The 27,103-nt window shown below is 45.2% G+C and overlaps 2 protein-coding genes and 1 long non-coding RNA gene across 3 annotated transcripts in view; 2 read left to right on the forward strand and 1 right to left on the reverse strand.

Annotated features, from left to right (window-relative positions):
• The window catches only part of LOC310746081 (uncharacterized protein), a 47,037-nt gene extending 45,575 nt beyond the window's left edge, over positions 1–1,462 (reverse strand). The window contains exon 1 of the mRNA XM_083579788.1: positions 1,203–1,462. Within this exon, the coding sequence (XP_083435914.1) occupies positions 1,203–1,372 (170 nt within the window). The 5' untranslated portion in view covers positions 1,373–1,462. The remainder of the gene's footprint in view (positions 1–1,202) is intronic.
• Positions 1–27,103, forward strand: part of LOC310746322 — a 44,838-nt gene that overhangs the window by 7,020 nt on the left and 10,715 nt on the right. The window contains exons 2-3 of the long non-coding RNA XR_014540626.1: positions 16,066–16,190; positions 18,146–19,086. This is a non-coding gene — a long non-coding RNA (uncharacterized lncRNA). The remainder of the gene's footprint in view (positions 1–16,065; positions 16,191–18,145; positions 19,087–27,103) is intronic.
• Positions 23,376–26,327, forward strand: OTUD1 (OTU deubiquitinase 1). The gene has a single exon (XM_083579897.1). The coding sequence runs from the start codon at positions 23,888–23,890 to the stop codon at positions 25,229–25,231; it is 1,344 nt and encodes a 447-aa protein (XP_083436023.1). The 5' UTR covers positions 23,376–23,887; the 3' UTR covers positions 25,232–26,327.

Below are 27,103 nucleotides of genomic sequence, written 5' to 3' on the forward strand. Positions count from 1 at the left end.
GGGTCATGTGGCCAGCATGACTAAGCCGCTTCTGGTGAACCAGAGCAGCGCACGGAAACGCCGTTTACCTTCCCGCCGGAGCGGTACCTATTTATCTACTTGCACTTTGACGTGCTTTCGAACTGCTAGGTGAGCAGGAGCTGGGACTGAGCAACGGGAGCTCACCCCGTCACGGGGATTCGAACCGCCAACCTTCTGGAATTGCACAAGGAAGCATGGAGTTGCCAATTAAATCTGGAGTGTCCATGTAGTCATTCAGTATGACGGGATTTGCAATACATTGTGCTATTTAATTCTTAAATGAGGGATACCTGGTAGGACAATTCTCTGGTTTCAAGACTCAATGGAAAACAAATGAAGAAATATATGGGAAGCTGCCTCATACCAGACAGTCCATTTATTTATCATCTAGTTTTTATTTTCTGCCCCTCCTTTAAAAGAGGAACACACAGCGGCTCACAAACATAGAATATGCAGCACAGAATAAAGCTATGCACCTCTCCTCTGGAATGCACACTCTCTTGGGTAGTTTGAGATAAGACAGTAATGACCTTTAAAGGTCTCTTATAAATTATATTTATTCAGACTTCCTAGACTCTGACTCTTTAATTATTAACTCTCTCTTTTGAACACTGTTCAGTTTCATTTTGGAATATATACTTTTGTTTGGTTTTTATCTAGCTTTAAGGAAATTTTATTATAATTTTATTGTTTTTTATGTAAATGACATATTTTTTATTAAGCATTATATATTTCTAATAAATAAATAAATAACAATATTTTTAAAAGTAAAACACAAATTAGCAGCTATGAATAGCCAGCAGCATCTGCTCCAGAGTCAAACCCAATTGGGTCTTACATGTGGTGTATTATATTGTGGTATGGCAGTAAGACTGCTGGACCAGGACCTAGGAGACCTGAGTTCAAATCCCCTAGTCAGCCATGAAGCTGACTGACTTGGGGCCAATCATAGCTTCTCAGCCTAGCCTTCCCCACAGGGTTGTTTTGAGGATAGAATGGGGGAGAATCATTTTCACGCCTCCTTGAGCCACTTGGAGAAAATGGCGGTGAGATATAAAGGCAAGCTTTTGAATTTTCCACAGAGCTTCATTGGAAGGAGAAGAGAGGAAGAATGCCTTTGCTTCGCTTCCCTTCTCACCCGTCCTCCCCATCGCCCCCTGCAGGCTGCTCTGATGCGTTACCGGTAGTCCAGCTCCAACTCATCAAAGCTGTTATACAGTGTCAGGAGCTCAAGGATGTTGGGGTACATGCTCAGCCTCCGCGTGGATTGCAGGGCCCGTGCGCGCTCAGTGGCACCAATGTCCTCTTCTTCAGGGACGAGGACGGTGGGGAGAGATATGGACTGGGCCATCTTTCCTCTTCTTTCAGAGCAAGTAACAATGCTGGCCAGGAGCTAATGGTGGGGGTGCCATGGCGACAAGCAGGGCGCACTCAAAGGGAGGGGCTGCTGCTCTCCATTCTAGGAAGGAGGAATGATGATTTCCTGCAGAGTTCTTTCCCTCCCCTTCTGCCTACTTTCCCCCTCCATTCATGGAGCCACGAATGGGCATGAAGAATCACCCAGGGGCACCTCTGCCCATCCTCTCAGATTGGAGGGAGCGGGTGGCGCTGTGGTCGAAACCACAGAGCCTAGGGCTTGCCGATCAGAAGGTCGGCAGTTCGCATCCCCGCTATGGAGTGAGCTCCCGTTGCTCTGTCGCAGTTTGTACCAACCTAGCAGTTTGAAAGCACACCAGTGCAAGTAGATAAACAGGTGGGAAGTGGGTGGGAAGGTGGGAAGGTAAATGGTGTTTCCGTGCGCTCTGGCACTCGTCACGGTGTTCCGTTGCGCCAGAAGCGGTTTAGTCATGCTGGCCACATGACCCGGAAAGCTGTCTGTGGACAAATGCCGGCTCCCTCTTTTTGAAGCGAGATGATTTCCCTCCCGGATGCAGAGTTTGCCTAACATCACTCCTGTGCCTAAGGCTAAAATGGAGGGTAGGTTTTGAGGCCGCTTCCCTCAGGCTCCATATTGGCTGCCTGGGGTCTGAGTCTGTGCAAGTTGAGAGTCATATCCTCAAACCCTCCCATCTGATTGAGGGAGTGTACTCTGCACGTTTTCAAAGAAACCCTCTTAATCTTTTTATGTTATTGCAGTACCGAACACAGTTTCTGGGCCTACTCAAGCCTGTACAGTGGTATCTCGGGTTACATACGCTTCAGCTTACATACGCTTCAGCTTACAGACTCTGCTAACCCAGAAATAGTACCTCAGGTTAAGAACTTTGCTTCAGGATGAGAACAGAAATCGTGCTCTGGCGGTGTGGTGCAGCAGGAGGCCCCATTAGCTAAAGTGGTGCTTCAGGTTAAGAACAGTTTCAGGTTAAGAACGGACCTCCGGAACGAATTAAGTACTTAACCCGAGGTACCACTGTACAATTATTGTTCTGTTTTTACAGACAGGACTGAGAATGTGGTTGACAAGACAGAAGAAACACTATGAATTAAGGTACTTTATATTGAGTCAGGCTATTGGTTGGCCTCTAACCCAGTATGGTCTCTTCTGACAGCCAGAAGCCTTGTAGGGTTATTCGGGGGGCAGAGGGCGGGTTCTGTTCTTTTGTGGACAACCCTCTGTGTCCACATGCCAAGGGTGGGTGAGGCTGGAGGCAAAAGTAGGCAGAGCAATGCATGTGACTCCTACCTCGGTACAGCAGGCTACTTTGCAGCCACCCAAATGTCAGGGGGTTAACCAGCTCCGCAATGCACATTCCTCCATCCAGGGAAGCAGGAGGCATTGCCACAGCTCAAGGACACATTGCAACCAAGCAAAATTACCTAGGGAAAATGTGAAGCAGGACCAGTGAAAGGTGTGGCTAGGGAAGAAGGGGGTGTGGCATGTGCAGGGTCACCTGGGCCAGATAGAGATGTTAAGAGGGCAGAATTTGGCACCCAGGTCTGAGGTTCCTCCATTGCTGTGGTAAAGTGATTCTTTTGTAGCATTGCATTGTGAGGCACAGACAACTGAGCTTGGGATCTCCTGCATGCAAAGTAGGTGCTCTATCGCCAAACTTAGGCCCTTCCCGCCCAAATACCACCTATTTTATATTGTTTGCATGGGATTTGAACCCCACTTCAGACCTGTTGCACCCAGAGCAGGAGTCTTGCAGCAAATCTCTTGCAGATAAGACAAGGCCTTCTTACACCAAGCTTGAATAACCACCCATTTTTAACTGTTCAAGGAACGTTCTGATGACACAGTTTTCTGCCTTAAAGATAGCTTGGGATGAGTCTACATGCAGTGTCTGAATTTAGATACAGCAAACAGAATTAATGACATTAAATGTGTCTTCCTGTATTTACTGGCGTTGAATGTCTTTTTTTTCTACATTTCTTTTATTAATTTTTCATTGTGTCCTGTGAGGAAAAGTGACTTACAAAATGGTTCCGTCTTTCCTTCCAAAAGAGGCACGTAACTATAGCAATGCAAATGTACATGATTAATGGAATGGGTAAAAAAGCTATAATATCTGCAATAATTTCTGGCGTGGGTGTGAACATGATTTAGAGGTTCACTTTTTGAAAACCAGCACAGATCTCTATTCGGAAAGGTCTCAGTTTTATGAAACGCGGGGGGGGGGGGGATGGGGGATGGGGGATGCTGGTCCTAGTATTTAAAGGAGAGTAATAGATTTGCTGCCAGATCCTCCATACTAGAGCATGCTGGAACAAGCATTCAACCCTTGTAGGTGAGTCTAGGACAGGGGTCAGTAAACTTTTTCAGCAGGGGGCCGGTCCACTGTCCCTCAGACCTTGTGGGGGGGGGCGGACTATATTTTGAAAAAAATATGAACGAATTCCTATGCCCCACAAATAACCCAGAGATGCATTTTAAATAAATGCACACATTCTACTCATGTAAAAACACCAGGCAGGCCCCACAAGCAACCCAGATGTGCATTTTAAATAAAAGGACACATTCTATTCATGTAAAAACACGCTGATTCTCGGACCGTCTGCAGGCCGGATTTAGAAGGCGATTGGGCCAGATCCGGCCCCCAGGCCTTAGTTTGCCTACCCATGGTCTAGGACTAGGTGCTATAACTGTGCATTGCTCCTGCCATTTCTAGTGTTCAGGCTGTGAGTGCATTTCCTCATGTAGCCAAAACCTGGAGAGAGGTACCCATAGACTTGAGAAACCCCAGCGCTTGCAAACAAACCATCTTTATGGGTGGGGGGAATCCCTAAGGGCCTGGGAACTCCCCAAAGAGGCAAGTAAGGATTGAGAATGCTCAGTGACCATACAGTGTTGACTGGCAGTTGCAAGTGGAATGGGGGTGGGTAAGGAGAGAAAAAATGAATAGGATGCAGTAGCTTTAATCCTCAACAACAGCATGCAACAGTTCTTGAGTTGTTGCCACTCCACGGAGCGCCCGAGTTGTGCTACCAGCCTGGCACAAGGCTGCCAAGGGGGGGTGGGATAATGAGAGCCAGTGTGGTGTAGTGGTTAAGAGCGGTAGTCTCGTAATCTGGTGAACCGGGTTTGCGTCTCCGCTCCTCCACTTGCAGCTGCTGGGTGCCCTTGGGCTAGTCACACTTCTCTGAAGTCTCTCAGCCCCACTCACCTCACAGAGTGTTTGTTGTGGGGGAGGAAGGGAAAGGAGAATGTGAGCCGCTTTGAGACTCCTTAGGGTAGTGATAAAGCGGGATATCAAATCCAAACTCCTCCTCTTCTTCTTCTGGAGTGGCTGCTGTGTTGCAGTGGGCAGGGCTTTGGCACGGTCCAGAGGGAAGACTTGCTTTCTCTGATCTATGCCTAGGCTATTTAAGGCAGCGTGGCCATGACAAAGCCTTCTTCCCCACCCACCCTTTCTGCTCTTGCTTGGATGATAGTTTGTGGCTGGGAGATATATTTTTTTGTTCACACTGCAGTTTATATTTTTGCCTTTCCTTTTTTTGTATAATTTTGTTTTACAATTTAAAATACTAATTTAAACATCCTTAAAATATCAATGACTTCCCTTCTTCTCTTTCCATGCTTCATTTTGCGTATCATAAATCCCTGCATATTTTTACAAGAACTAAACCATTCAGTATTCCATTATTACATCCATCAAAACTTATTTACACTGTTGAATTTATCTTAATGCTGCCAGCGTTCTGAAGTGTATACAACTTTCCCCCATATATTCAATAAACATTTTCCAATCTTCTCTAAACACATGTTCTTCTTGTTCTCTCATTCTATATGTTAAATCTGCAAGCTGCACATATTCTGTCAGCTTAAGTTGCCATTCTTCTTTAGTTGGGACCTCGCTCATTTTCCATTTTTGGGCTAACAAAACATGGGCCACAGTAGTGGCATACATAAATAACCTTTTTTTGGCACTTGGGAATTTTAGTCTGAATTATCCCCAACATTTCTGCCCTTCCTGTAGCAAGGGTATGTTTACTGGTTGAGGTTTTCGTGTGCACCTGTCACGACTCGTTGGTGGGGTGGGCATTAGGCAGGATCCATAGACAGTGAAGGAATCCTTATAGGTGGTCTGGAGGAGGTAGGAACAGAATGCCTCAGGGGATTGGGCAGGTTGCCCCATACCCAGGTGGCCAGCAGGAACCACAATCTTTGGGCAACACTGGTGGGACCCATAGTCCAGCAACCAACTCTTGGTGGGTCCAGCAGGTAGGCTAGCTCCGGCATATTCCAGTGGACAGGCTGTTTGATAAGTGGATCTTTGCATCAAACTTTGATATAACTATAACCAAAAAGGTTGTGGCCATATTCAGCCCACACTCCCTGCTCCCTGAGGACCTGCCCAGCTAGCAGTCAGTGTCTGGGGGTGCAATACAACATTTTGTTGCAGGACCCACTTGCTCTGTATTTTGGGGTTGTGAGCAGAGTGGGAGAAGGTCTAGCATTATAGCCAGGCAGCCTGTACAATAGTTTATGACAACATAAAGAAAGGTATGGGTGGGATTACTGTACTCTGAGCCTGTAATAAATCCTTTTCTTCCACCCTGACCTTTGCACTTCCATGAGTTCTGGCAGAACAAACAGGTTCCAATATCTCCCACTGTAATGCAAAGCAAGAGGCAGCGAGAGGGTTCCAGTGATCATAGGCAGTGCATAATACTTTCATAATAATTTATGTATGGAGAAAGGTGGAATATGAGACTTGAACGCTACCAGCTCACCCAATATGCACACCGTGATAGCAATCAGTTATAGCGATCAAGTCACAGAGAAATATTGTGCTAACTATTAATATTAATGATTGCAGTGAAATTTATGAAGCATATTTCACACCAGAAACGAACCATTTCCCAGCAGCTACTGACTTTAGTTATTCATTGTTGGACAGAAAGTTTCTATAGACACCCGGACAGATAAACACAAATATAGTTACATTAAAATGCCATGCATGGATGTAAATATGTTTGTCTTGTTTGTTTTTTTACCTATGTACATCACTTAGCAATGTAAGTGTTATATGATTAAAGCATCCCAACCCTCAAAAGTATTTGCTGGCCAGGAGAGTGGGTGTGCCGTCTAATCCTTGGTGGAGTGGAATGTCTTCAAAGTAATATTATTCTCATTATAGGAATATTTTTCTAGCACTTATTAGGACATGTGCTTGCTAGAGGCCTCACTGTACTATTTCCATTTGCTTGACTGATGGATCAAATTATGCATTAGAAATGTTACCCAAAAGGAAGATAGTTTAACAGAACAGTTTCAATTTCAATTTCAATTTATTTATTTACGGCTATTAGCCCATAAAATATGTACAAACATAAAAACACAGGGACATAAAAACAGATATATCCGACAACAGGAGGTGAACACCACGATGCAAGGGTGGGTCATTGAGCAGAGCCAAGTGACAGCTTGGGGCCAGGAGAGCTCCAAGGGACAGATCACAGAAAAGGAAAACTGAAGACGAACTCCGACATGCACTCTCATCATAACAGTTCGATTAGTTTTGATGTTGTTGTTGGTTTTTGGTGGTTTTTGAGTGTGAGATAACCGCATTCAGAAATCTCGCCACCTGCAGAGTTACAGAAGGATCTGTATCCTGCAAAAGCAGTGCGGCGTGTGACTCAACAGGCCTGCCAACCAAGCGCAGTAAAGCAGGACCCAGGAATTTAGCCCTGGCTACGCTATGTAGGGGACAGTTGAACATTATATGTGAAAGAGATTCAACAGTTTCCCCGTCACACACACATAGCGGAGACACCAAACCCTTAGAAAATCTGTGGTTCAGCAGGTTCGATGGAAAGACATTGAACCTTGCACGAATAAATGCACGTCGGTGTGGTACTGATGAAAGAGATGACATATATGATGGAAGGCCAAGTGGTGGGGTTATTCCGTGATACCTGGGGGAGCAGACACCCCCACCTCTGGCGAGGTTGTGTTGATTTTCAATGTCCGCTAATCTTTGCTCAATAAGGCTTTTGGCTGAGCGTAAGTTCATCTTTAAGGAGTCCGCTGGGGAAATTCCGATGCTCAGAAGTTTGGCATGGATTTTCCCTACCCACGGATTGACAAAGACGTCCCGCCAGAGGCACTGAAAAAGGTAATGGTCGGGAAGCCTATGCCAGCTGGACAGCCAATAGCCAAAGACTCGCTTCCAGATGACAGTCTCCAATGATGCAATCCTTAACTCCAGACGTATGGCTGCGTTGCTCACACACATGGGGAGTTTCAGAAGGCGACGGAGAAACTGATTCTGCAATGTCCCCAGTGATGTTAAATTGGACCCTGGGGCCCAGAGCGGGGCAGCATAACAAAGGGTGGAAACCACTTTTGCGTGGTATACCTTCAATGCAGAAGGGATGTGAGAGGCTCCGTCGGCCGCAAGAAATTGGAGTAGAGTATAAAGTATTGTTTTCCCTTTGTTTAGTAAATACTGTATCTGTGGCTTCCAGCTTAGATTGTAATGAAAAAAGACTCCCAGGTATTTAAATTTGAAAACCTGTTCTAATTGGACTCCATCTAACTTCCAGCTGTAAGTTTTCCGAGACCTGGTAAAGACCAGGACTTTAGATTTCCCATGATTAATTGTCAGATGGTTAAGTTTGCAATAAGCCGCAAAAATCTTTAGAGCTCTGCATAAACCAACTCTAGAGTAGGAAAGGATCGCTGCATCGTCGGCATATAGGAGCAAAGGGCAGCGAAAATCAGCTAGGCGGGGGGCATGAATGTTGGCTTGAGACTCGTTCAGAAAGAGCTTCATATCGCTGATAAACAGGTTGAAGAGGAGTGGGGCCAAAATGCAGCCTTGGCGCACACCTCTATTTATTGGGACCTCGTTGGATAGGTTTCCCGCCGGTGTGAGTCTCACTCTAGCCGACGACCCATGGTGTAATTGGGTTATAAGCCATAACAGCCTTCTATCTATGCCCCATCTCTCTAATTTCTTCCATAGGCAATTTCTTGGGATACTGTCGAAGGCAGCCTTTAGGTCTATAAAAGCGACACATAGGCGCCCCCGACTCGGGGCAGAATATTTTCTGGCAAGATGATACATGATTACCATATGGTCAGAGGTCGAATAATTGTTCCTAAAGCCCGCTTGCTCATGGCCAATCAAATTTGAGTCGTTTGCCCAATGGGACAGCTTGGACAGCAAAAATTTTGCATAGATTTTCCCGATGATAGACAAAAGGCTGATGTTCCGATAGTTCTCCGGGTCAGCAGGGGGACCCTTTTTATGGACTGGCACGATCACGGCCTCCTTCCATGACCTAGGGATAAGCCCCGTAGAATTAATTGCATCAAAGACTTTGGCCAGAATTTCAGCCCACCACCTCGGTTGCGCAACAATAGCCTCAGCAGGGACTAGATCCGGCCCGGGGGCTTTGCCCGTTTTCAGATCTAATATCAAGTCCATTATCAGGTCTGGGTCAGTGGAGGGCCACAAAGGTAGATGGTCGGCTCGGAGTTCCGTGGATGAGTTGGATTCCTCTGCAAAGGAGAAATATTTACTCAAGAATTGTTCCCATGTGGGCGCAGGGATAATCGTCAGTGGGTACTTCCTTCCTCTTTTGTTTATCAGAGCCCAAAATTCCTGTGGTCTGCGGGATCTCGAGGCCGCAATCAAGGCTCGCCAACGTTTTTGATACCACTCGCGTTTGGCCAGCTTTAAAGTCTGTTTGTATGCTCTTTTGGCTTGTAAATAGGAAGATGGTAGAGCCTGAGCATTAGAGTTTTTGTATTCATTATAGATGGAACGAAGAAGGGATCTTGCTTGTTTGCAAGAGGTGTTAAACCAAGGGGCCCCAGCACTGCAATGCGCCACTTTCGCCTTTTGAGGAGGTGATGTAAAAAAAGTGGTAAGGTTTGTTATAAGAAGGTTAAAAAGTTTCAAAACCGAATTGGAATCTTGTAAATCAGTAGTTATTTGAGGTAAGTAGGCGTTGATTTCCCTATGGAAGAAAACCTGGTATTTTTGGGCCACAGCCTCCGACCATTTATCCCTCTTATTTTGATCGATGATGAGGTTTCCAGAAGGACTGAGTGTTTATTGTCATTCTGGCACCGGAACAATGACAGAGTGGTCACTATTGGGAGGTGATCACTGAAATGTTGGTTTTCAACTTGGAAGGAAAGTACATTAACGGCCAGATTTGCGGAGATCAGGAGGTAATTGATAACACTGTTAGATGTTAGTCCCAGGTGTGTGAACTCCCCCGGTATATCGGGGGGGAAGGTGCCGTTCAAAAATACTAGATTCAGGCGAATGGCCATTTGGTAAAGGGTCACTCCTGCTTTGTTTACTCTGTTGTCCTTTGAAGTTCTAATTCTGGCATGTTCCAAGTCAAAATTGTCCAAACATGGGGAAGTCCACCATTTGGACTTGGTTAGTAAGTCCCAATTTGTGGCAATACGAGCATTAAAGTCTCCCCCAATTAAGGAGTACGAGTTAGGGCATTTAGTATGACATGACAGTAGGTGATTTTCAAATGATTCCCATCTCCAATCAAGATCAGGCGCTGAGCCTTCGGGGGGGAGATAAACATTAGTAATTAGTAATGAGGACTTCCCTTCTGTGATCAGTCCAGATAGAGCAAAAGGCGGGGAAGCCCGTACCAGAGTGAATTTGGCGCGAAGTTGGAGTGAAATCCCAATCAAAAGGCCCCCTTTGGGGCGACCACCTTTCAAAGAAGGGGAGGCCGGAAGTGTTAGAAGATCAAAGCCGTCTATGGTAATCTCTTCCTCATCCCATGTTTCTTGGAACAGAATAATTTTAAATGAATTTATGTACTTCCTGAATTCGGGGTCTGATTTTTTGGTTCTCCAACCAGCAATGTTCCAGCTAAGTATTGATAATGTCGAGTCCTTGTGCTGTCCCGGTAATTGTCACTTTGAGTTGTTTAATGGGTTCTTGGAGGTAGAACGAGGACCCATAAGGAAATCGGTAATTTTAGTTTGTGCGGATAAGGTCTTCTTCTGTGTTAATTGTATCGATGATTTGGTAACATTAACAGGCAGGAAGGGCTTTGCTGGGAAGGAAGAATTAGGCAAAGTTGGTGAGGTCGGATGCTGTTCATTGAGGTGAGTAGTAACAAGTCTTTGATGGGCTACACTAGTAGATCCGTCAGAATTATCAGTCTTAGCCAGGGTAGCGCTAAGAGGTGTTCCAGCCATCACTTGTAGTTGCTGCGCAGATGGAGAGGAATTATCACGCAGATGTGTTAAAGGACATGAACGTGAGGATGGTGCATGCATAGTCATTTCCTGGTGATCTTCAGGCAGGGTAGATTCTAGCTCAGGCATTGAGGCAAAGGAGTCATCAACTTCCATATTTTGATTAGGCATAAGATCTAAGACAGGAGTATTGAGTTTATCAACTTCCTCCACGGTAGGATGGTGCTGTTGGTCAACAGGTGATTGCTGATTCAGATCAGTAGGGGGTAACAAGGTAACAGGTTGAGAAATTATCAGGGCATTTGATGGAGACGCCATGTGGGACGTGGAGCGCCTGCTCTCCTCTCTCATCGGTATAGAGGGGTCCCCTTGCGATAGAAGTCTTTGTTTGAGTAGATCCAATCTATCGAGAATAGCCTGCTGTTCTTCTGAAGGGAGTTTTCCATAAGAGGAGATAAGATTTCTCTCTTCAGGGATATTCCAATCTCCGCTTGCAATTGGATCATTCCTCAACGTAACTAGATGGGCACTTGGGGTCGAAGGTGGAACAGGGGATACCCGGCTAGGTGTTTTTCCCGTTATTATAGGGACAGAAGAAGGAAACGAGCGTTCATTGTCAGTTAAGATGTTGGCAAAAAGAGGTTTAACACTCGTGTCCTTAAAGACTCTAGTTGTTACAATCTCCCAGGGTGCCAGCCGATCTTTTTGTCTTGCAAGAAGATGTGGGATCCTTGCAGACTGGAAGGAGAGCATAAATTTCCTTGGCCAGGGCGTGGCATTTAGGGGTGCTACAGATATAAGATCTATCTGGAAAAAAGGAATATTTAACAAATCACGAAGGTACCCTTTAGCCGTCCTCAGGTTATTCCACCTAAGACTGGGGGCGTCACGGGAAAAAATGGATAAACATATTTTGTTAGGTTGAAAAATCAAAGATTGCTTATTCCTTTGGAGCAGTGGCAGCCTGCATCTTAGGCCCTTAGGGAGAGATTTCTGATCAAGTTGTCTCTTTAAGGCACTTACAAGCTGCACTGGAGATTGATGCAAATTAGATAGCTCAGTTGAGGAAGGTAGATGAGCCAGAAGGGCCCGTGAAAGTTTGTTCAATGACAAAGAAATCCCCTCCAATTCCTTGAAAATGAAGCTTAAAGTCCTGATTACCAGTTGTATTTGATCAGGTACTAAATCATGGGCAGTTTGCCCTAATGCTTCCCGTTTCAGTGACGGAGGGGTAATTAAGGTGTCAGGGAGGAGGGCTTCCCTATGGCTTCCATCCCCCGCTGAATCAGCTAGCTTTTCCAACTCTCCTTGATCATACAGAGGCCAGAAGCGGTTGTATGTTTCGACCGCAGAAACAATTACTTGCTCCGTTTTGCTGTTATTGTTAGTAGATGGTGGGGGAGATTCAAGCTTTGACTGCTTTGCTCTTGGAGGTGAACAACCTTTCTCAGCAGATCTTGGTCGCTTGCCATGACCCATTTGTCGCTGTCTCACTGACTACGGAGGTTCAAAGTAGAGGTAAACGGAGACAAAAGAGAACTTATCTTTTATGGCCGCAACTCCTCTGCTACTCCTCCTCCACTGCTCAGCATAACCCAATCTTCAAGGCGGCGTTACTAATCAGCAGAAGGTTTGAATATCCTTGTTGATACGTATTGGCCAACCATAGAAGTAAAACGATTAAAACTTCTAACAGAGGTAAAATGATTTAAAAGTCAATTAAAAACAGCTAAAAAGACGGCTGTAAAAGGCTATAAAAGGCTATAAAAGGTTTGTAATCCGGAGGGTTCATGAAGGAGAAGTTGTTACAGCCGCCATCTTCGGGCGTCTCTCCAGAACAGTTTAGGGATGTTTACTTTAAAGTAAGTCCCAATGCATCCACTGGGGTTGGCCCCCAAGTACTTGTGTTCAGGACTGCAGCCTTACTGTGTAATCCAATACATGTCTACTCAGAAAAATGTCCTATTGCATTCAATGGGGTCATCTCTCAAGTAGACTAGGACAGGGGAAGCCATATGTTGTTGGATAGAATCGTGGAATTGTAGAGTTGGAAGGGACCACGAGGGTCATCTACTCCAACCGCCTGCGAGGCAAGCATCTTTTGCCCAATGTGGGGCTCAAACCCACAACCCTCATGTTCCACCAACTGAGCTAGCACTTCACCTGGTGTGACATGAGTCAGAGTCACTGGCTTGGGTGGCTTTAAAAGAAGGATTGGACAAATTCATGGAGGATAAGGCTCTCAATCGCTACTAGTCATGATGGCTACACTCTGCCTCCACAGTCGGAGCTTCTAATTGCTGGCAACTGTGAAAGGGGAGAGTGCTCTGGTGCTCATGTCCTGCTTGCAGATTTCCCGCAAGTAGATCTGGTTGCCCACCATGAGATTAGGATGCTGAGCTAGATTTCAAAGTGGAATGTTAGCACAGGAATACAGTGGTACCTCAGGTTAAGTACTTAATTCATTCCGGAGGTCTGTTCTTTACCTGAAACTGTTCTTAACCTAAAGCACCACTTTAGCTAATGGGGCCTCCTGCTGCCACTGTGCCGCCAGAGCATGATTTCTGTTCTCATCCTAAAGCAAAGTTCCTAACCCAAGGTACTATTTCTGGGTTAGCGGAGTCTGTAACCTGAAGCGTATGTAACCCGAGGTACCACTGTAGCAAGAGCCAACTGGAATTTGGAGAACACTTGTTATTTGTCATAACTTACCATTTATTGAATCCCTGGGACATATTTATAGCACCACACAGAGCGATTCCTAGTTTCTAAGAAGGATGAAAGCATTCCCTGCCCCCATTAATGGAAGAGTATTTATGAGATATTAAACTGCTTTATCATAAATCAGATCACTGGTTAATCTCGCTCTGTGCTGCCTAATCTGATTGGCAATAGTGCTCACATTGCAGACAGTGATGTTTCCCAGCCTGATACCTCTGAATTACAGCCTCCCCCAAAAGTTTTTGTGGCACTGAAGTTCTGTGTGTGTCTTCTCAAAACTAAGCCCCATTGAGATCGATGGGACTCAGACTCCCAGGAAAGCACAGTCCTCTACTCTCAGGTAAGTAAGCCCTGTTGAAAGCAAAGAGGGGCTTACTTCTGAGTAAATATGTATAGGATTGCACTGTTAACTATATATATATATATATATATATATATATATATATGAATGAACACTGTTAGCCAAAGTTAATGTCTTCAAAGTTCTCCTGATGTGAATGGGGGTGTTTTAATCAGCGTTCAGCTTTTCTACTGAAATCAGAGGAACTTTTAAAAAAGTTGGACATGGCAGCCTCATTGTATTCAAATTAAAATTCAGAAGGATATGTGATTGATTTTGGAATATTTAAGCGGCAACATGGATGGTGTGCTGGAGCATGTTTGTAAGGTTACATAATTAAATATAATTTAGAATCGTTTTCCACTTGATGAATATTGATCAGTGGTATAATATAATCTGGCAAACAGTCATAATGGAAAAGCTGTTGCAAAAACTGAAAGTGGCAAGGGGAGAGAAAAACAAATATAATTTTTACACTGTATGGTGTGATTTTATTAAATATACAAATGAAACAACACAGAGATGAGAAATACTTGCAGCATATATTGCAGTATGGCATAGATAAGCAGGCACCACTCATTAGCTCACGCCTATTACCCTCCTGTTTTCCAGGCTGATTTTCTGAATTACTCATCTTACCAGTTTACAGTAATTATCTCATTATTATGTACTGTAAAATAATACGTTGAGTAGTTTATTCCCCTAGTGACCCATTTTTTGTTAGGCACGTCATGTTTTATGATTTAAGTCCATACAATTTTGTGTGTACAATTTTGCAACAAGGAAATTTAAACACATAAATAAATAATAATGGTTTCCATTAATTATGTAATAATTAAAATTTGATAATGGTTAATCATATTTTTGCCTGTTGTTACCTAGGAGACATAAAATATGGTTAAACTGCCCTGGATATAATCATCATCATATATACTACCGTAATAGGAAGCCCAATTCTTCGGATGCCAGTCCTTTTGTAGCCAGAACAGCATCATCCATATCCAAAAAGAGGCATCAGCATTAAATCATAGAATTGTAGAGTTGCAGGGGATCCTGAGGGAATCCACAGCCATCCCTGGCTGGGCTCAAACCACCAACATACAGTGGCCCCAGGAGCTTGCTGCCCTTTGTGGAAGTGGGTATATCACAAAACAGTATGTAACATTCCTTGCTGGTGTGATAACTGCTGCTCAACATTCAATTGCTTGCAACACTGTGCAAGGTATTTACAGAACACAGATGACACATCTCTGTCCAAGCTGTTTATTTACAATATAAATTAGATAGGCTGGATAAACAAAAAGAACAACTCTAAAGGAATAGGGTTGGCATAAGTCAGGATTCTTCAAGGGAGCAGGCAGAGTGAAGGAAAGTATAGCTCCCTCCTTCACTATTTGCAAATGTTCCACTTGTAGTCTTTGCCCGTCTTATATTTAGTAAAGTAGCTGTTAGCGCAGCATTGCGGCTGACGTCATTGGATACCAGTGTTTTGCCAGAGTTGTTTGCTCTGTTGTGGTTTTTCTCCTGTATAATCCAAATGCTCCTTGGAATGTGCCCAGCAATCAATGATTACTAAACCACCAGAAACTTTGAAGTGTGGGAGACATTTTTCTTTATTAGCAGAACCATGAGATTGCGCCTACGCACATAATATGCTTTCTTTCCCTGACTGCAGCAGAGAAGTAGACTTTTTGCATAAATGGCAGGGGTGGGGTGGAGAGGCAGGTGACATACATCAGAGAAATCGCTTTTCACAAAATCCAGTATTTTCTGTGGCCCTTCTAGTGACTACAGCATGGATATTTTCATGCATGTTCATAGAAGATACAAAGGTGTATGGCAAGATGTAGAACAATTGCTTCCTTATTTTGGGAAGCATTTTGAATTGTTGTGGTTTTCCAGGATGCATTCAAGTGCACACTGGAATTTTAGCTTTGCACAATTAAAGTGATACTTTGCTCTAGCGCAACACATCCACTTTTTCCGAATGGTTTTTTTTTGTGGTTTGGAAAGGGATGTGAAAATGCATTGAACTGTATGGGACAATCGAGCGATTAATGGGAAGATGTGTAATACGCACCCTACTAGCAAAGCAGGATCAATGCAGGATGAGTGCTCATTGTCATACCGCCTCCCTGTAAACAGCTCAAGAGTGAATGTTCCATATAAACTGGACTCCCACCTAGGCTTTGTGCAAGGGAATCAGGATGGATGATGGATGAGCAGAGCCTGTGGACAAGCTCTCTAATGGTTACTGCCTTTTTTATCTTTTGTCGCTCTGTTGTTTTCCTCTTTTATGGCTGCTTTATTGAATTTATTTATTTTTATCTTGTTTTATCCCGTTTTTCAGACAACCATAAACTCCGAAAAGTGGCTGACATCAAGCAAGAGAGGCAGGCCCTGTTGTCAGTCTAGCTGCAAACTTGAAAAGACACACAAAGGAAGAGAAAGGAGACCAAAATGAAGCCATATGCTGTAAGTGGGTCTTATTTATCCAGCTGATCTTCCCTGGCTGCTGTTCTTGCTTCAGTAACAAATGTTTGCTCAGGGTCCTTTGGCTGACGGACAGGACCAGAGTGTCCTTTTCCCTTTCTCCCGCAGTCCCCAGGCACCTGGTAATTGGAGTTGAACCTTCTCCCTGGCAGGGAGATAAAGGTAAAGGGACCCCTGACCATTAGGTCCACTCATGACTGACTCTGGGGTTGCGGCGCTCATCTCTCTTTATTGGCCAAGGGAGCCGGCATACAGCTTCCGGGTCATGTGGCCAGCATGACTAAGCTGCTTCTGGCAAACCAGAGCAGCGCACGGAAGCGCCGTTTACCTTCCTGCTGGAATGGTACCTATTTATCTACTTGCACTTTGACGTGCTTTCGAACTGCTAGGTTGGCAGGAGCTGGGACCGAGCAATGGGAGCTCACCCTGTCGCGGGGATTTGAACTGCAACCTTCTGATTGGCAAGGCCTAGGCTCTGTGGTTTAACCCACAGCGCCACCCGCGTCCCATGGCAGGGAGATAGGAAGCCAGTTATTTATTTCTGATACCAAATTGTTTTTAAAATTGTTAAGTTGCTCTTTTTTAAAAAAAAACTTGTGCTGTGAGCCATGTTGGGCTTATTGAGGAAATGCAGGATAGAAGTGGTTTTATTTATTTAATTCACCCCATTTCCATCCTTGCCCCGTTACTCTTAAATGTTACTGGAAGCCCAGTCTAACTTACTTGTGCTTTAGAAATAAAAAGCACATCTTCTCGTAAAAGACCAGTTCATAATACTGACACACGCATTTTACCACTGAGTATGTAACTTACATCATTTGTAGGAATGCTGATTCCAAGTATATGCATAGCATAGTTGCAGTGTCACAAAGAATGTCTGGAGAGCTGCCAGGCAGTGACATTTCAACGGCATTGCTGGCAGTCACTGCGTCCCTTCATGAACACTAGGTTGTAGCGTGGGCTGAGTTGGTCAGAGATTTTATATGTTTAAGGCTATAGGTCTTATGGATTGCAAAGCCATAAGAATAAATGTAAATAAATTCAATGAATTGCGGAACCATACACAATTTATTTAAAATGTCCAGCTTCACATTTCTGACATGCTTTGGCTACTGTGTAAAAGCAGCAACTTCTGTATAGAGTGTTTATATTTTGGTCTGTTCTGAGGCAATTCTTTGATCCAGCAGATTCATTCAGATACCTAGTCGGCCTGTCCAGATGGTGACTTTGAAGACCCTTGACAGTCAACATAACAGTATGCAGGCCCCCAAATTTCCCTTTCGCATCCATACAAGAGACAGCAAGTGAGCACAGGATCTATGGAGACCTGGCAATGCAACCAACGATGATTGTATAGTGGTACCTCAGGTTAAGAGATAATTTGTTCTGGGGGTCAGTTCTTAACCTGAAACTGTTCTTAACCTGAAGCCCCACTTTAGCTAATGGGGCCTCCTGCTGCTGCCGCGCCGCTGCTGTGTGATTTCTGTTCTCATCCTGAAGCGAAGTTCTTACTATTTCTGGGGTACTATTTCTGGGTTAGCAGAGTCTGTAACCTGAAGCGTCTGTAACCCGAGGTACCACTGTACTGCACTTGTACAAAAACAGGAGATTCCATTTTAAGGTCACTCGCTTTTTTTGGCCTTCTTCACACCCCGTTTGAGTGTAAGGGAAGTCAACAGGGTCTGAATCCAGGTCAGCATTGTTCAGCACTTTGAACCTCAGTCCATAGCTGTCAACTTTTCCCTTTTCTAGCAAGGAATCCTATTCGGAATAAGGGAATTTCCCTTAAAAAAAGGGAAACGTTGACAGCTATGCCCCAGCCCAAGATACACATGCTTAAATCCCCTCTTCTGCACAGCTGTGGAAAGGTGTAAGACCTCTGTCCTCTTCTGCACCTGACCACCCTAACAGACTCTCGTACTCCATCCTTTACCAAGGAACCTGTTCATTGGATAATCTAGTCTACTGTCTAGCAGTTAGAGATTGGAGCAGAAATGCAGAGAGTGTTGGAATATTCTAAGGAGCCCCCAAACAGTAAGGTAAACTGAAACTCCTAACCATAGATAGCTCAGTTGGTAGAGCATGAGACATTTAATATCAGGGTTGTGGGTTCGAGCTCCATGCTGGGCGAAAGATTCCTGCATTGTAGAGGGTTGGACTAGATGACCCTCATGGTACCTTTCAGGTTCTATGAGTCTCTGATTCTATTATGATTCCTGTTTTCATGCTTGTGAAATACTCAAAGTATGGTAAGTTTGTGAGTTTAGGTGTATGCGCTGTCCTCTGGGGAGGAAATGCATACTCTTTTTTTCTTTTTCTTGTAGTTACACAAGGTGTGAAAAACCCAAAATAATTACTGTTGTGCATTTCCTATTTTTAACATGTAAAAAAAGTAGCATGCGTATGCCGCTTTTTTAAAAAAAGCCAATGTTGCCTTCATTTTCAGTGAGGTACTGTGATGTCATTGACGCTCATTCTGAAAGTATCGCTTTCCTAGAGATGCCAAGTCTGTCAGCTCCGTCAGGACAGTTGCTAAGAGACAGTGGAATGTCGAGGATCACTTTTACACTGAATCATTCAGATAGATATTCAAGGGGGAACATAATGTCACCGTATGCTTTCAATGAAGTCACATCAAGTACTACTTTGAATTCCTTAAATGTGACAAATGTGTTAATGTTTTCCAGTTTTAAAAGATTATACAGAAGCTTTAAAGAGTGGAAATTTTTTAAGCATTACAAATTCCACGCTCTTTCTTTGATTCACCCTCTTGCCTTTGCTCAAAGAAATGTAACCAAAGAACTTGGCTCCAAAGCTCATCCACAGCTGAAATTCCTCCTGATGTATTAGAACTAGAATGCCCTCAACTGCAGCGCAGGTGACTAAATTATTCCTTTTGAAATTGAGAATTATGTTAAGTAATTTAACTTCTACTCAAAGGTAGAATTTAACTTATGAAATATTTGCTGTTAGCCAGTTATATAACACCTCTAAGTGGAGTGAATTACAGCCTTGCCATTCAGCCTCACAGTAGACCTGTGAGATAATCATTTATATTTGATTCTCATGCTCCTGTGTTTCTATTTGTGACATCTGATGTGTGATAGAAATGGAGGGCCACTGGACATAGCAAGTGACATAGACAGGAACGTGGCTGTATTAGTGCTCTGAGATACCCTTCATTCCCCTGCTTTAAACACAGGAGCTTACCTTATACCGAGTCAGGTCATAGGTACAGCTAGTTCAACATGGTCTTCAATGACTGGCACCAGGATTTCAGAGAGGGGTCTCTCCCAGAGACTGAACCTGCATGCAAAGCAGATGCTCTGCCATTGAGCTGCAGCCCCTCCCCATTTCCCAGTACCTCCCCCTCTCTCAGGCCACTGGGATCAGAGCACTGAAAGACTGAAGTGCTAGAGAAGAAGGTAACCTGGAAGAGTGAAACCAGGGTCAGGGTAGTCAGCACTGCCTGTCGCTGTGCACTGTCAGTTGACATCTCCTTGCCAAAGTGAAGGCTTTAAGATGGCAACAAATGCTTAGCATCTTTGGTTCCTCCTGGGTTAGAGGTGGGCAGCCTCCAGACTTGCGAAATCTGCTCTGTTTCCTTTCATTAGGACCACCAGGTTCAGAAATCTAAGGAATGTGGAACAGTAGGTAAGGAGGGGAGTGGCATCAATTACCTACTGTGCCCCTTAAGCTGTACAAATACAAATGTGAATCTTGAGTTACTCGTGATCCAAAGCAAAAGTCACAATGTGGTCAGAAGAGTTGCACTAAGATCTGTTCGAATTAATAGTCTTATTTTACAAGTATGGCCACAACTGTAACCATTGTGGCACTACAACTCCCATCAACCAGAGGGAGCATGGCCAGTGGCCAGAGATAATGGGATTTATAGTCCAGAAACATCTGAAGGGTGTTGGCTGCTCCTGCTAAGAGATAAGCTATTAGCATAAGGTGAGCAACAGCAGAGATTTTTTTCTTCTTCATTCAGTTTTACTTGCTGTTGGAAAATTACTGGAAGTAAGAAAACCTTGCTGATCATCTGCAAATCACCAAACTACCTACCACTAGAGCCTGATCTCCTTTCTCTTTGCCTTTGTCCCAGTACAGCAACAACTTGAACATCCAGTCTTAAGATCATTTTAGTGATAGGAGGCTGAACTTCTTTTTTAAACAAAAGCAACTTCAGGGTTGTTAATAATTGTAGAATTACCTCCCACATCCATAATTCCAAATCCGGTTACTCAATAGACATTTGGTTGTTCAGTGGGTGTATAAAGACTGGGGATCTTGTTGCATAAATCAGGGATTTAGGGTGCAATCCTGTGCATGCTTACATGCAATGGGAGTCTCATTGAATGCGGTGGGTCTCAGTACTGAATAAATATGCATAGGTTTGCTCTGTAAAAATGGAAGAGAAATTCTGCATTTCAGAATTCTGATCTATTATGTGTTGTTCTGATTCAGCTGCATTCTAGGACAACGGAAGATTTGTGAGATGGCATGGGAAAACCATTGTAAACAGTAAAATGAATATAATTTTAAAATCTTAATTTTGAATATATATAATTTTATCATATAATGTAATTATATATAATAAAATATATATAATATTTAATCCTTATGTCTCTCCCTCAGTAATGCATGACTTGTCTTTCAAGGAAGATGACTTTATGTCAATATCTGGTTCTAATTCAGCAGTTAAAAGGATTAAAATGTTTGCGCCAGCTCTTTCTGTGAACAAAAAATAATTGGCCAACTAGTTTATGTCAGAACAGAATCGGGTTGCACTCTGCATGGCACCTGTTTCTGATCACAAGTGATTTAGGTAAATGTCTATTAATATATTGGTGTGTTAAAAGCTGTAACTTGATTCATGAACACCACAGAGGCAGTTAAGCTAACTATGAATCACTAGAACGGAAACTTAAATATTCACATCAATATCATTCCACTGTTGTTGGCACTGAAGGAATGGTTCTTCAAGGACAGAGCTAAACTGTAGCTTGGTGACCAGTCTGTCAAGGCACCCTTTGTAGGCTTATTGTGTTGATAAGTAATAATAATAATAAATTTTATTTATATCCCGCCCTCCCCAGCCAAAGCCGGGCTCAGGGCGGCTAACAACAATCAAATAATCCAACATTCTAAAAACATTTCATTATAAAAATTAATTAAAATCAAATTGATGGCAACCGTTAAGCAAAATTCTGTGCAGATTGCCAGAGGAGGGAGTCAGGCTGCGCCCTGACCAAAGGCCTGGTGGAACAGCTCTGTCTTGCATGCCCTGTGGAAAGATGTCAGGTCCCGCAGGTCCCGCACTATAATACTGGGTGCTACATGTAACCCTAAGAATCATTGGCTATTAATTCATATACGGATTAAGATATTGTGAGTGCCCTTTTCCCCATTGATTTCTTTTAATGGCAGGGCTGGGAGGGGCATTCATCTGAGGCTGGGGACCTCAAGAGTAGGGATGGGAAATGTCAGAGCAGCAATGGGTGGAGCTATAACCTGAACTGGAGAGAGGCACCCCCTTTCCCTTTTCCCTGCTCTCTCTCCCACAGTAAGTATGAGCTGGCTGTTACATAATCTCTCCTCCATGCAAAAGCCAAAGAGGCTTGAGGCTTGGGCATGCCTCCTGTTGTGTAAGAGCTACAGCAGGGGTCAGCAAACTCTTTCAGCAGGGGGCTGGTCCACTGTCCCTCAGACCTTGTGGGGGGCCGGACTATATTTTGAAAAAAATATATGAATGAATTCCTATGCCCCACAAATAACCCAGAGGTGCATTTGAAATAAAAGTGCACATTCTACTCATGTAAAAACATGCTGATTCGCGGACCGTCCGCATGCTGGATTGAGAAGGCAATTGGGCCAGATCCAGCCCCCGGGCATTAGTTTGCCTATCCATGAGCTAAAGGTTAGGGTTGGCATTGTGGGAAAAGAAGGTTCCTGTGCCTTTAACAGCAGGCAGAAATTCAGCAGGTAAAGTCTTCTGTAGTATGGAAATACAACTGTGGGGAAAGTTTCACCATGTCTGTACTGTCTCATTATGTGTTATGTTATGCCCTTCCCCATGGCCACCATTTTGTGACTGGCACCCAGAGGACCTCTCAAAATTAGAGATATACCCACTGGTCCAAAAAGACTGGTGACTGCTGGCTTAGAAGCAAGTTTGTGTAGTGATTCATTTTACCTATGACTACTACCAATCTGAAGACTTTGGGGCTTTGATATCATGCCCAAATTCAAAAGCTTGCTCATTGCTGTTATTAAATTTCAGTCAGTGGAGCTCTTAAGTAATTTCACGGTGCTTCCAAACAGATGCTTAATACAGTGGTACCTCGGGTTACATATGCTTCAGGTTACAGACTCCACTAACCCAGAAATAGTGCTTCAGGTTAAGAACTTTGCTTCAGGATGAGAACAGAAATCATGCTCCGGTGGCATGGCGGCAGCGGAAGGCACCATTAGCTAAAGTGGTGCTTCAAGTTAAGAACAGTCTCAGGTTAAGAACCGACCTCCGGAACGAATTAAGTACTTAACCCGAGGTACCACTGTATTATTAATGGGTTGTTCAAATATTGCAAACAAGTAATTAGAGCAGGTGTTTTCTTATTTTTAACAGAAATGATAAATCCAACAGGGAATACGAGCTGGCATTTTGATGCCGTCATGCAGATGCTGTGAAAAAAATGCATGGATAAGGAGCACCCATCCCACGATAAAACTGAGGGACAATCCAAAACCATACATTTAAAGGATGTTTCATGCACATTGCTCCCACCAAAGAATCCTGGGGGTTGTATTTTGTTAAGGGTGGTGGGCACTGTAGTTGTGTGTGGATGAGCCATGTGCACTGAATATGCATTGACTGAATGTTAGTTAAGAGCCACTGTCTTAAATAGGCGGCAATGCTATTTAATTCACTTACTGTATTTAAAAAATATGAAACGTGAAATGCTTATGCATTTCAAATATAAGCCACGCTTGCACCAACGTTTGAGTACAGCTAGGTGTACGCACTTAACCACGTCCACGGGGTAACGTAGCTGACAGACGGACTGACCCGAGCAGAGGGTAATACAGACACGCATGCGCAAAAGACTTTATTTTCATTTTTCAAATTGTCGTCCCACGGCGATGCAGTGGCGGAGCCATAGAGCGCAGCGCCAAGCCACGCCCCCTCCCTCGCGCCTTGACGACGTGTGTCTTCCAACGTGCTGAAGGGAGGGAAGTAAACAAGGCCCGGCCTCCTCCCCCCTCCCCCCCCCCCCGCCCGCGCGAGTGAGCGACAAGGCCTCCAGTACCTTCCAGGAGGCTTTGGGCCTAGGAGAGAGAGAGAGAGAGGAGGAGGGAACCCGCCCGGAGCTGTGGCGCAGAAGGAATTCCCGCTCCGGCGCGGCCTGAGGGGGAAGGGAGTGGGGGCGGCTGCCTTGGGGCTCCGTCGCGGCCTCTGTGAGGAGCAAGGGCACAGGGGCGGCAGTTGCAGGCCGGTGACGACAGGAGGGTGATGCCCGTGTTTATTTTTACTCTGGCGCCTCATCCTTTCTGGCTTCCTGCGAGGAGGAGGAGGGGCGGCGGCGGCGGCGGGCCCCGTGGTCGCTCCCTGGCCCGGCCCCTGCGGCCTTCCCCGGGCTGCTGTTACGGCCGCCGCCGCCTATAAAGGGCCGAGGATGCAGCTCTACAGCACCATCGTCACTCACTTCCCGGCGGCCGCAGCCACAGCAGCGGCGAGCAGCGCAGCGAGCGGGCCGACGGGCGTCGTCTTCAAAGTCTCGCCTTCGCCGGAGCCCTCGGGACAAGGTCCGGTGGGAGTCGAGAGCGACTCGGTTGGAGGAGGCGGAGGAGGAGTGACTTCGAGCGCCGTCGTCGGAGCGGGAGCAGCCGCCGCCATGCCCGCCTTCTCTTGCCTGGAGCTGCTGCCCCCGGCGGGGCCCGGCCAGAGGAAGCCGGCGCAGCACCAGCCGGCGCCGCAGTGCTACAGTCCCGGCGCGCAGATGATCCGCCGCAGGCCGTTGGAAAGGGTCGTGCCCATCCGGCTGGTGCCGCGCCCGGAGCCCGTCGTCGTGGCGGCCGAGCTGGGCCCGGCGGCCGCCCACCAGTGGCTGCTGCTGGAAACCGGCGGCGGGGGCGATGCCAGCGCGGCCGTTGCCGCCGCCGCCGCCGCCGCCCAGCCCGGCTTGCAGCAGGAGCCCAGCAACCACGGCCTCCGCTTCAGCGAGCATTGCCAGGCCATGCAGGCGGCGGCGGCTGCTGCTGCTGCCGCCAGCGCCTACCCGGGCGTCGCCGTTGAGGCCCGTCCCGCCTGCCAGGCGCCCTCCGCCGCCGCCGCCGCCGGGGTCTTGGAGCATGGCGGTTGCCGGCGGGAGGCCGAGCTGGAGGCCGCCGCCGAGGAGGAGAGCCCCTACCAGGTGCGCCCGACGGAGCGCTGCGAGAAGCTGGCGCTTTACCTGGCCGAGGTGGAGAAGCAGGACAAGTACCTTCGGCACAAGGACCGCTTCCGCTTCCACATCATCCCCGACGGCAACTGCTTGTACCGCGCCGTCTGCAAGGCCGTCAACGGGGACCAGCGGCTGCACGGCGAGCTCCGAGAGCAGACGGTGCACTACATCGCCGACCACCTGGACCACTTCAGCCCCATCATCGAGGGCGATGTGGGCGAGTTCCTCATCAACGCCGCCCAGGACGGCGCCTGGGCCGGCTACCCGGAGTTGCTGGCCATGGGACAGATGCTGAATGTCAACATCCACCTCACCACCGGCGGTCGGCCCGAGAGCCCCACCGTCTCCACCATGGCCCACTACCTGGGGCCCGAGGACCCCAGCCGGCGCAGCATCTGGCTGAGCTGGCTTAGCAACGGGCATTACGACGCTGTGCTCGATCGCCAGTGCCCCAATCCGGAGTATGAGGAATGGTGCCGGCAGACTCAGGTGCAGCGCAGGAGGGACGAGGAGCTGGCCAAATCCATGGCCGTATCTCTGTCGAAGATGTACATTGAACAGAATGCCTGCTCCTGAGATGGGCACAGCATCAGTTACCTGCTGTCCTGGTGCCTTATCGTTCTCCATCCAGCATTCGTGCCCTAAGCTGAGCAAGAACGTGAAGGGGAACAAACCTAGACTGAGATTTGCAATGAGTGCTTTGTGTATATACCTTCAGATCCTGGTTATTTACCATTCTGTTCTTTTGTATATGTTTGTTCTATTTCCAGTACACTCTTTATTTTCTATAAGGGTTGGTTATTTTTCCTTTTTGCACAACATTTTTTAACCTGTTACCTCTGACTTACCGCCAAAAATAAGTTAGTAAGAGGTTTGTTAGGGTTTCTGTGCTAATACGGCTTATGGTTTAACAGTAGTTTTATGCTGCATTTTGAAACCTACACACATTCTAACAAAGGGGGGGGTGTTAGTTCACTGACTTCCCACTCTTCCTCATTAAATGAAAGCAAAGAACATTCAGCTGCTTAAAACAACAACAGCAACAACAACAACATGCAGTTAACTTTTAAGTCACAAGTTTTAAAGTGAATTGACCACTCTGCAGAGCAGGATTTCTTCAGACAATTGGAACATGGCTTTTTCAAGAATGATACAGAGAGCAATTGTGACTCTTCTGTGTTCAGTTGTTGACTAGTATAAGCTGGCTTTTCATTTTATTGCCTGGTTAGTGCCATCTTTTTTCTTTTTAGTATTATCTGGTTTAGAATGTTAAGACATGGTTAAATCACTCCATAAGAATGGCCTTGATTTGTGGTCTTGTTCTTTTAATGAATTTACATGCTTGCTGCCTGCCTTCTGACAGTGCACCAGCAGGCTTATTTTATCACATTCTGTTCTTTAGACGTTTTCTAATCATTAATAATGGGTTTACTCTGGTATTATGTAAAAATGTATTTATACTAAGTTTGTATGTATGGTTTGCTGGGTCAAACATTCAAGGTTTTCAAGGTAAAAGCTACCCTCTTTAATTTCCAATTAAAATGAAATAGCTAGATATATTTATTCAGTAATGGAGTTTGTACTTTTTTATTGTGTGACTTGAATTTATACTGTATTTGTATAATAGGAATATTCTTAGCTATTCTGGAATAAATGTATAGTTTTGCTTGGATTTACATTTGGATTTATGTCAGTGAGTAACATTTGCAAATCAGGGTGGGGTGGAGTAAAAATGTGTGCCCTTTCAAAATTGAGATTAGTGGCTGGGCTGCCCAAGAGGATAAGAAAGCCCTTTCCTCTCTGTGAAGAATGTTTCCCTTGCCACTAAGCTTGCTTCCCAAAAGGTTTGGAAGCAAGATCATGCTTTACTTATGGTCATTAAGGTGCCATGGGAAGGGGTAGATGGAAGAGGGAGGGGGAGAAGCTAGAATTAGTAGTTAATTTGTAGGATAATTGTCCAACTAAAATCATTGAGAGCTGGCAGCGGTTTTATAATTTGGAAGAACTCCCACCTTTACAAATTTTCTGGCTGCAACTCCTTTAGCAAATTTTAGATCTATAACATTTCATTGATAAAGCTCATGAGCTGCTGATATTTCATGAGCATTTGCTTAAAGGTGGTCAAGAGATGTCACCAGGAGATTTTTCTTCTCTGGCTTCCATTCCCTTGCGCCTCTGAGTTGGTACTTTTTTTCTTTTCTTTTTGCTTTGCCCGTTGCCGCTTTCTGAACCATCTTTCCTTACCATATTTCATTTTGTTTCTCTTTGTTCTTGTGCTTCTTTCTTTGCATTTATGGTACGTACAAACAATGGGGGGGAACCCACCTCAAACTGAGCCCCATTTTAAGAGTATTAATTGAAATGTTAATACTTGATCATATATTAGTATTGTATCTAAATTGACAAACGTTAATAAATGTTTTGTACTAGCCCTCTGATGGATGGCAG

Source organism: Podarcis filfolensis, assembly GCF_964270895.1.
Source record: "Podarcis filfolensis genome assembly, chromosome: 12".
In the NCBI taxonomy this organism is placed as follows: Eukaryota; Metazoa; Chordata; class Lepidosauria; order Squamata; family Lacertidae; genus Podarcis; species Podarcis filfolensis.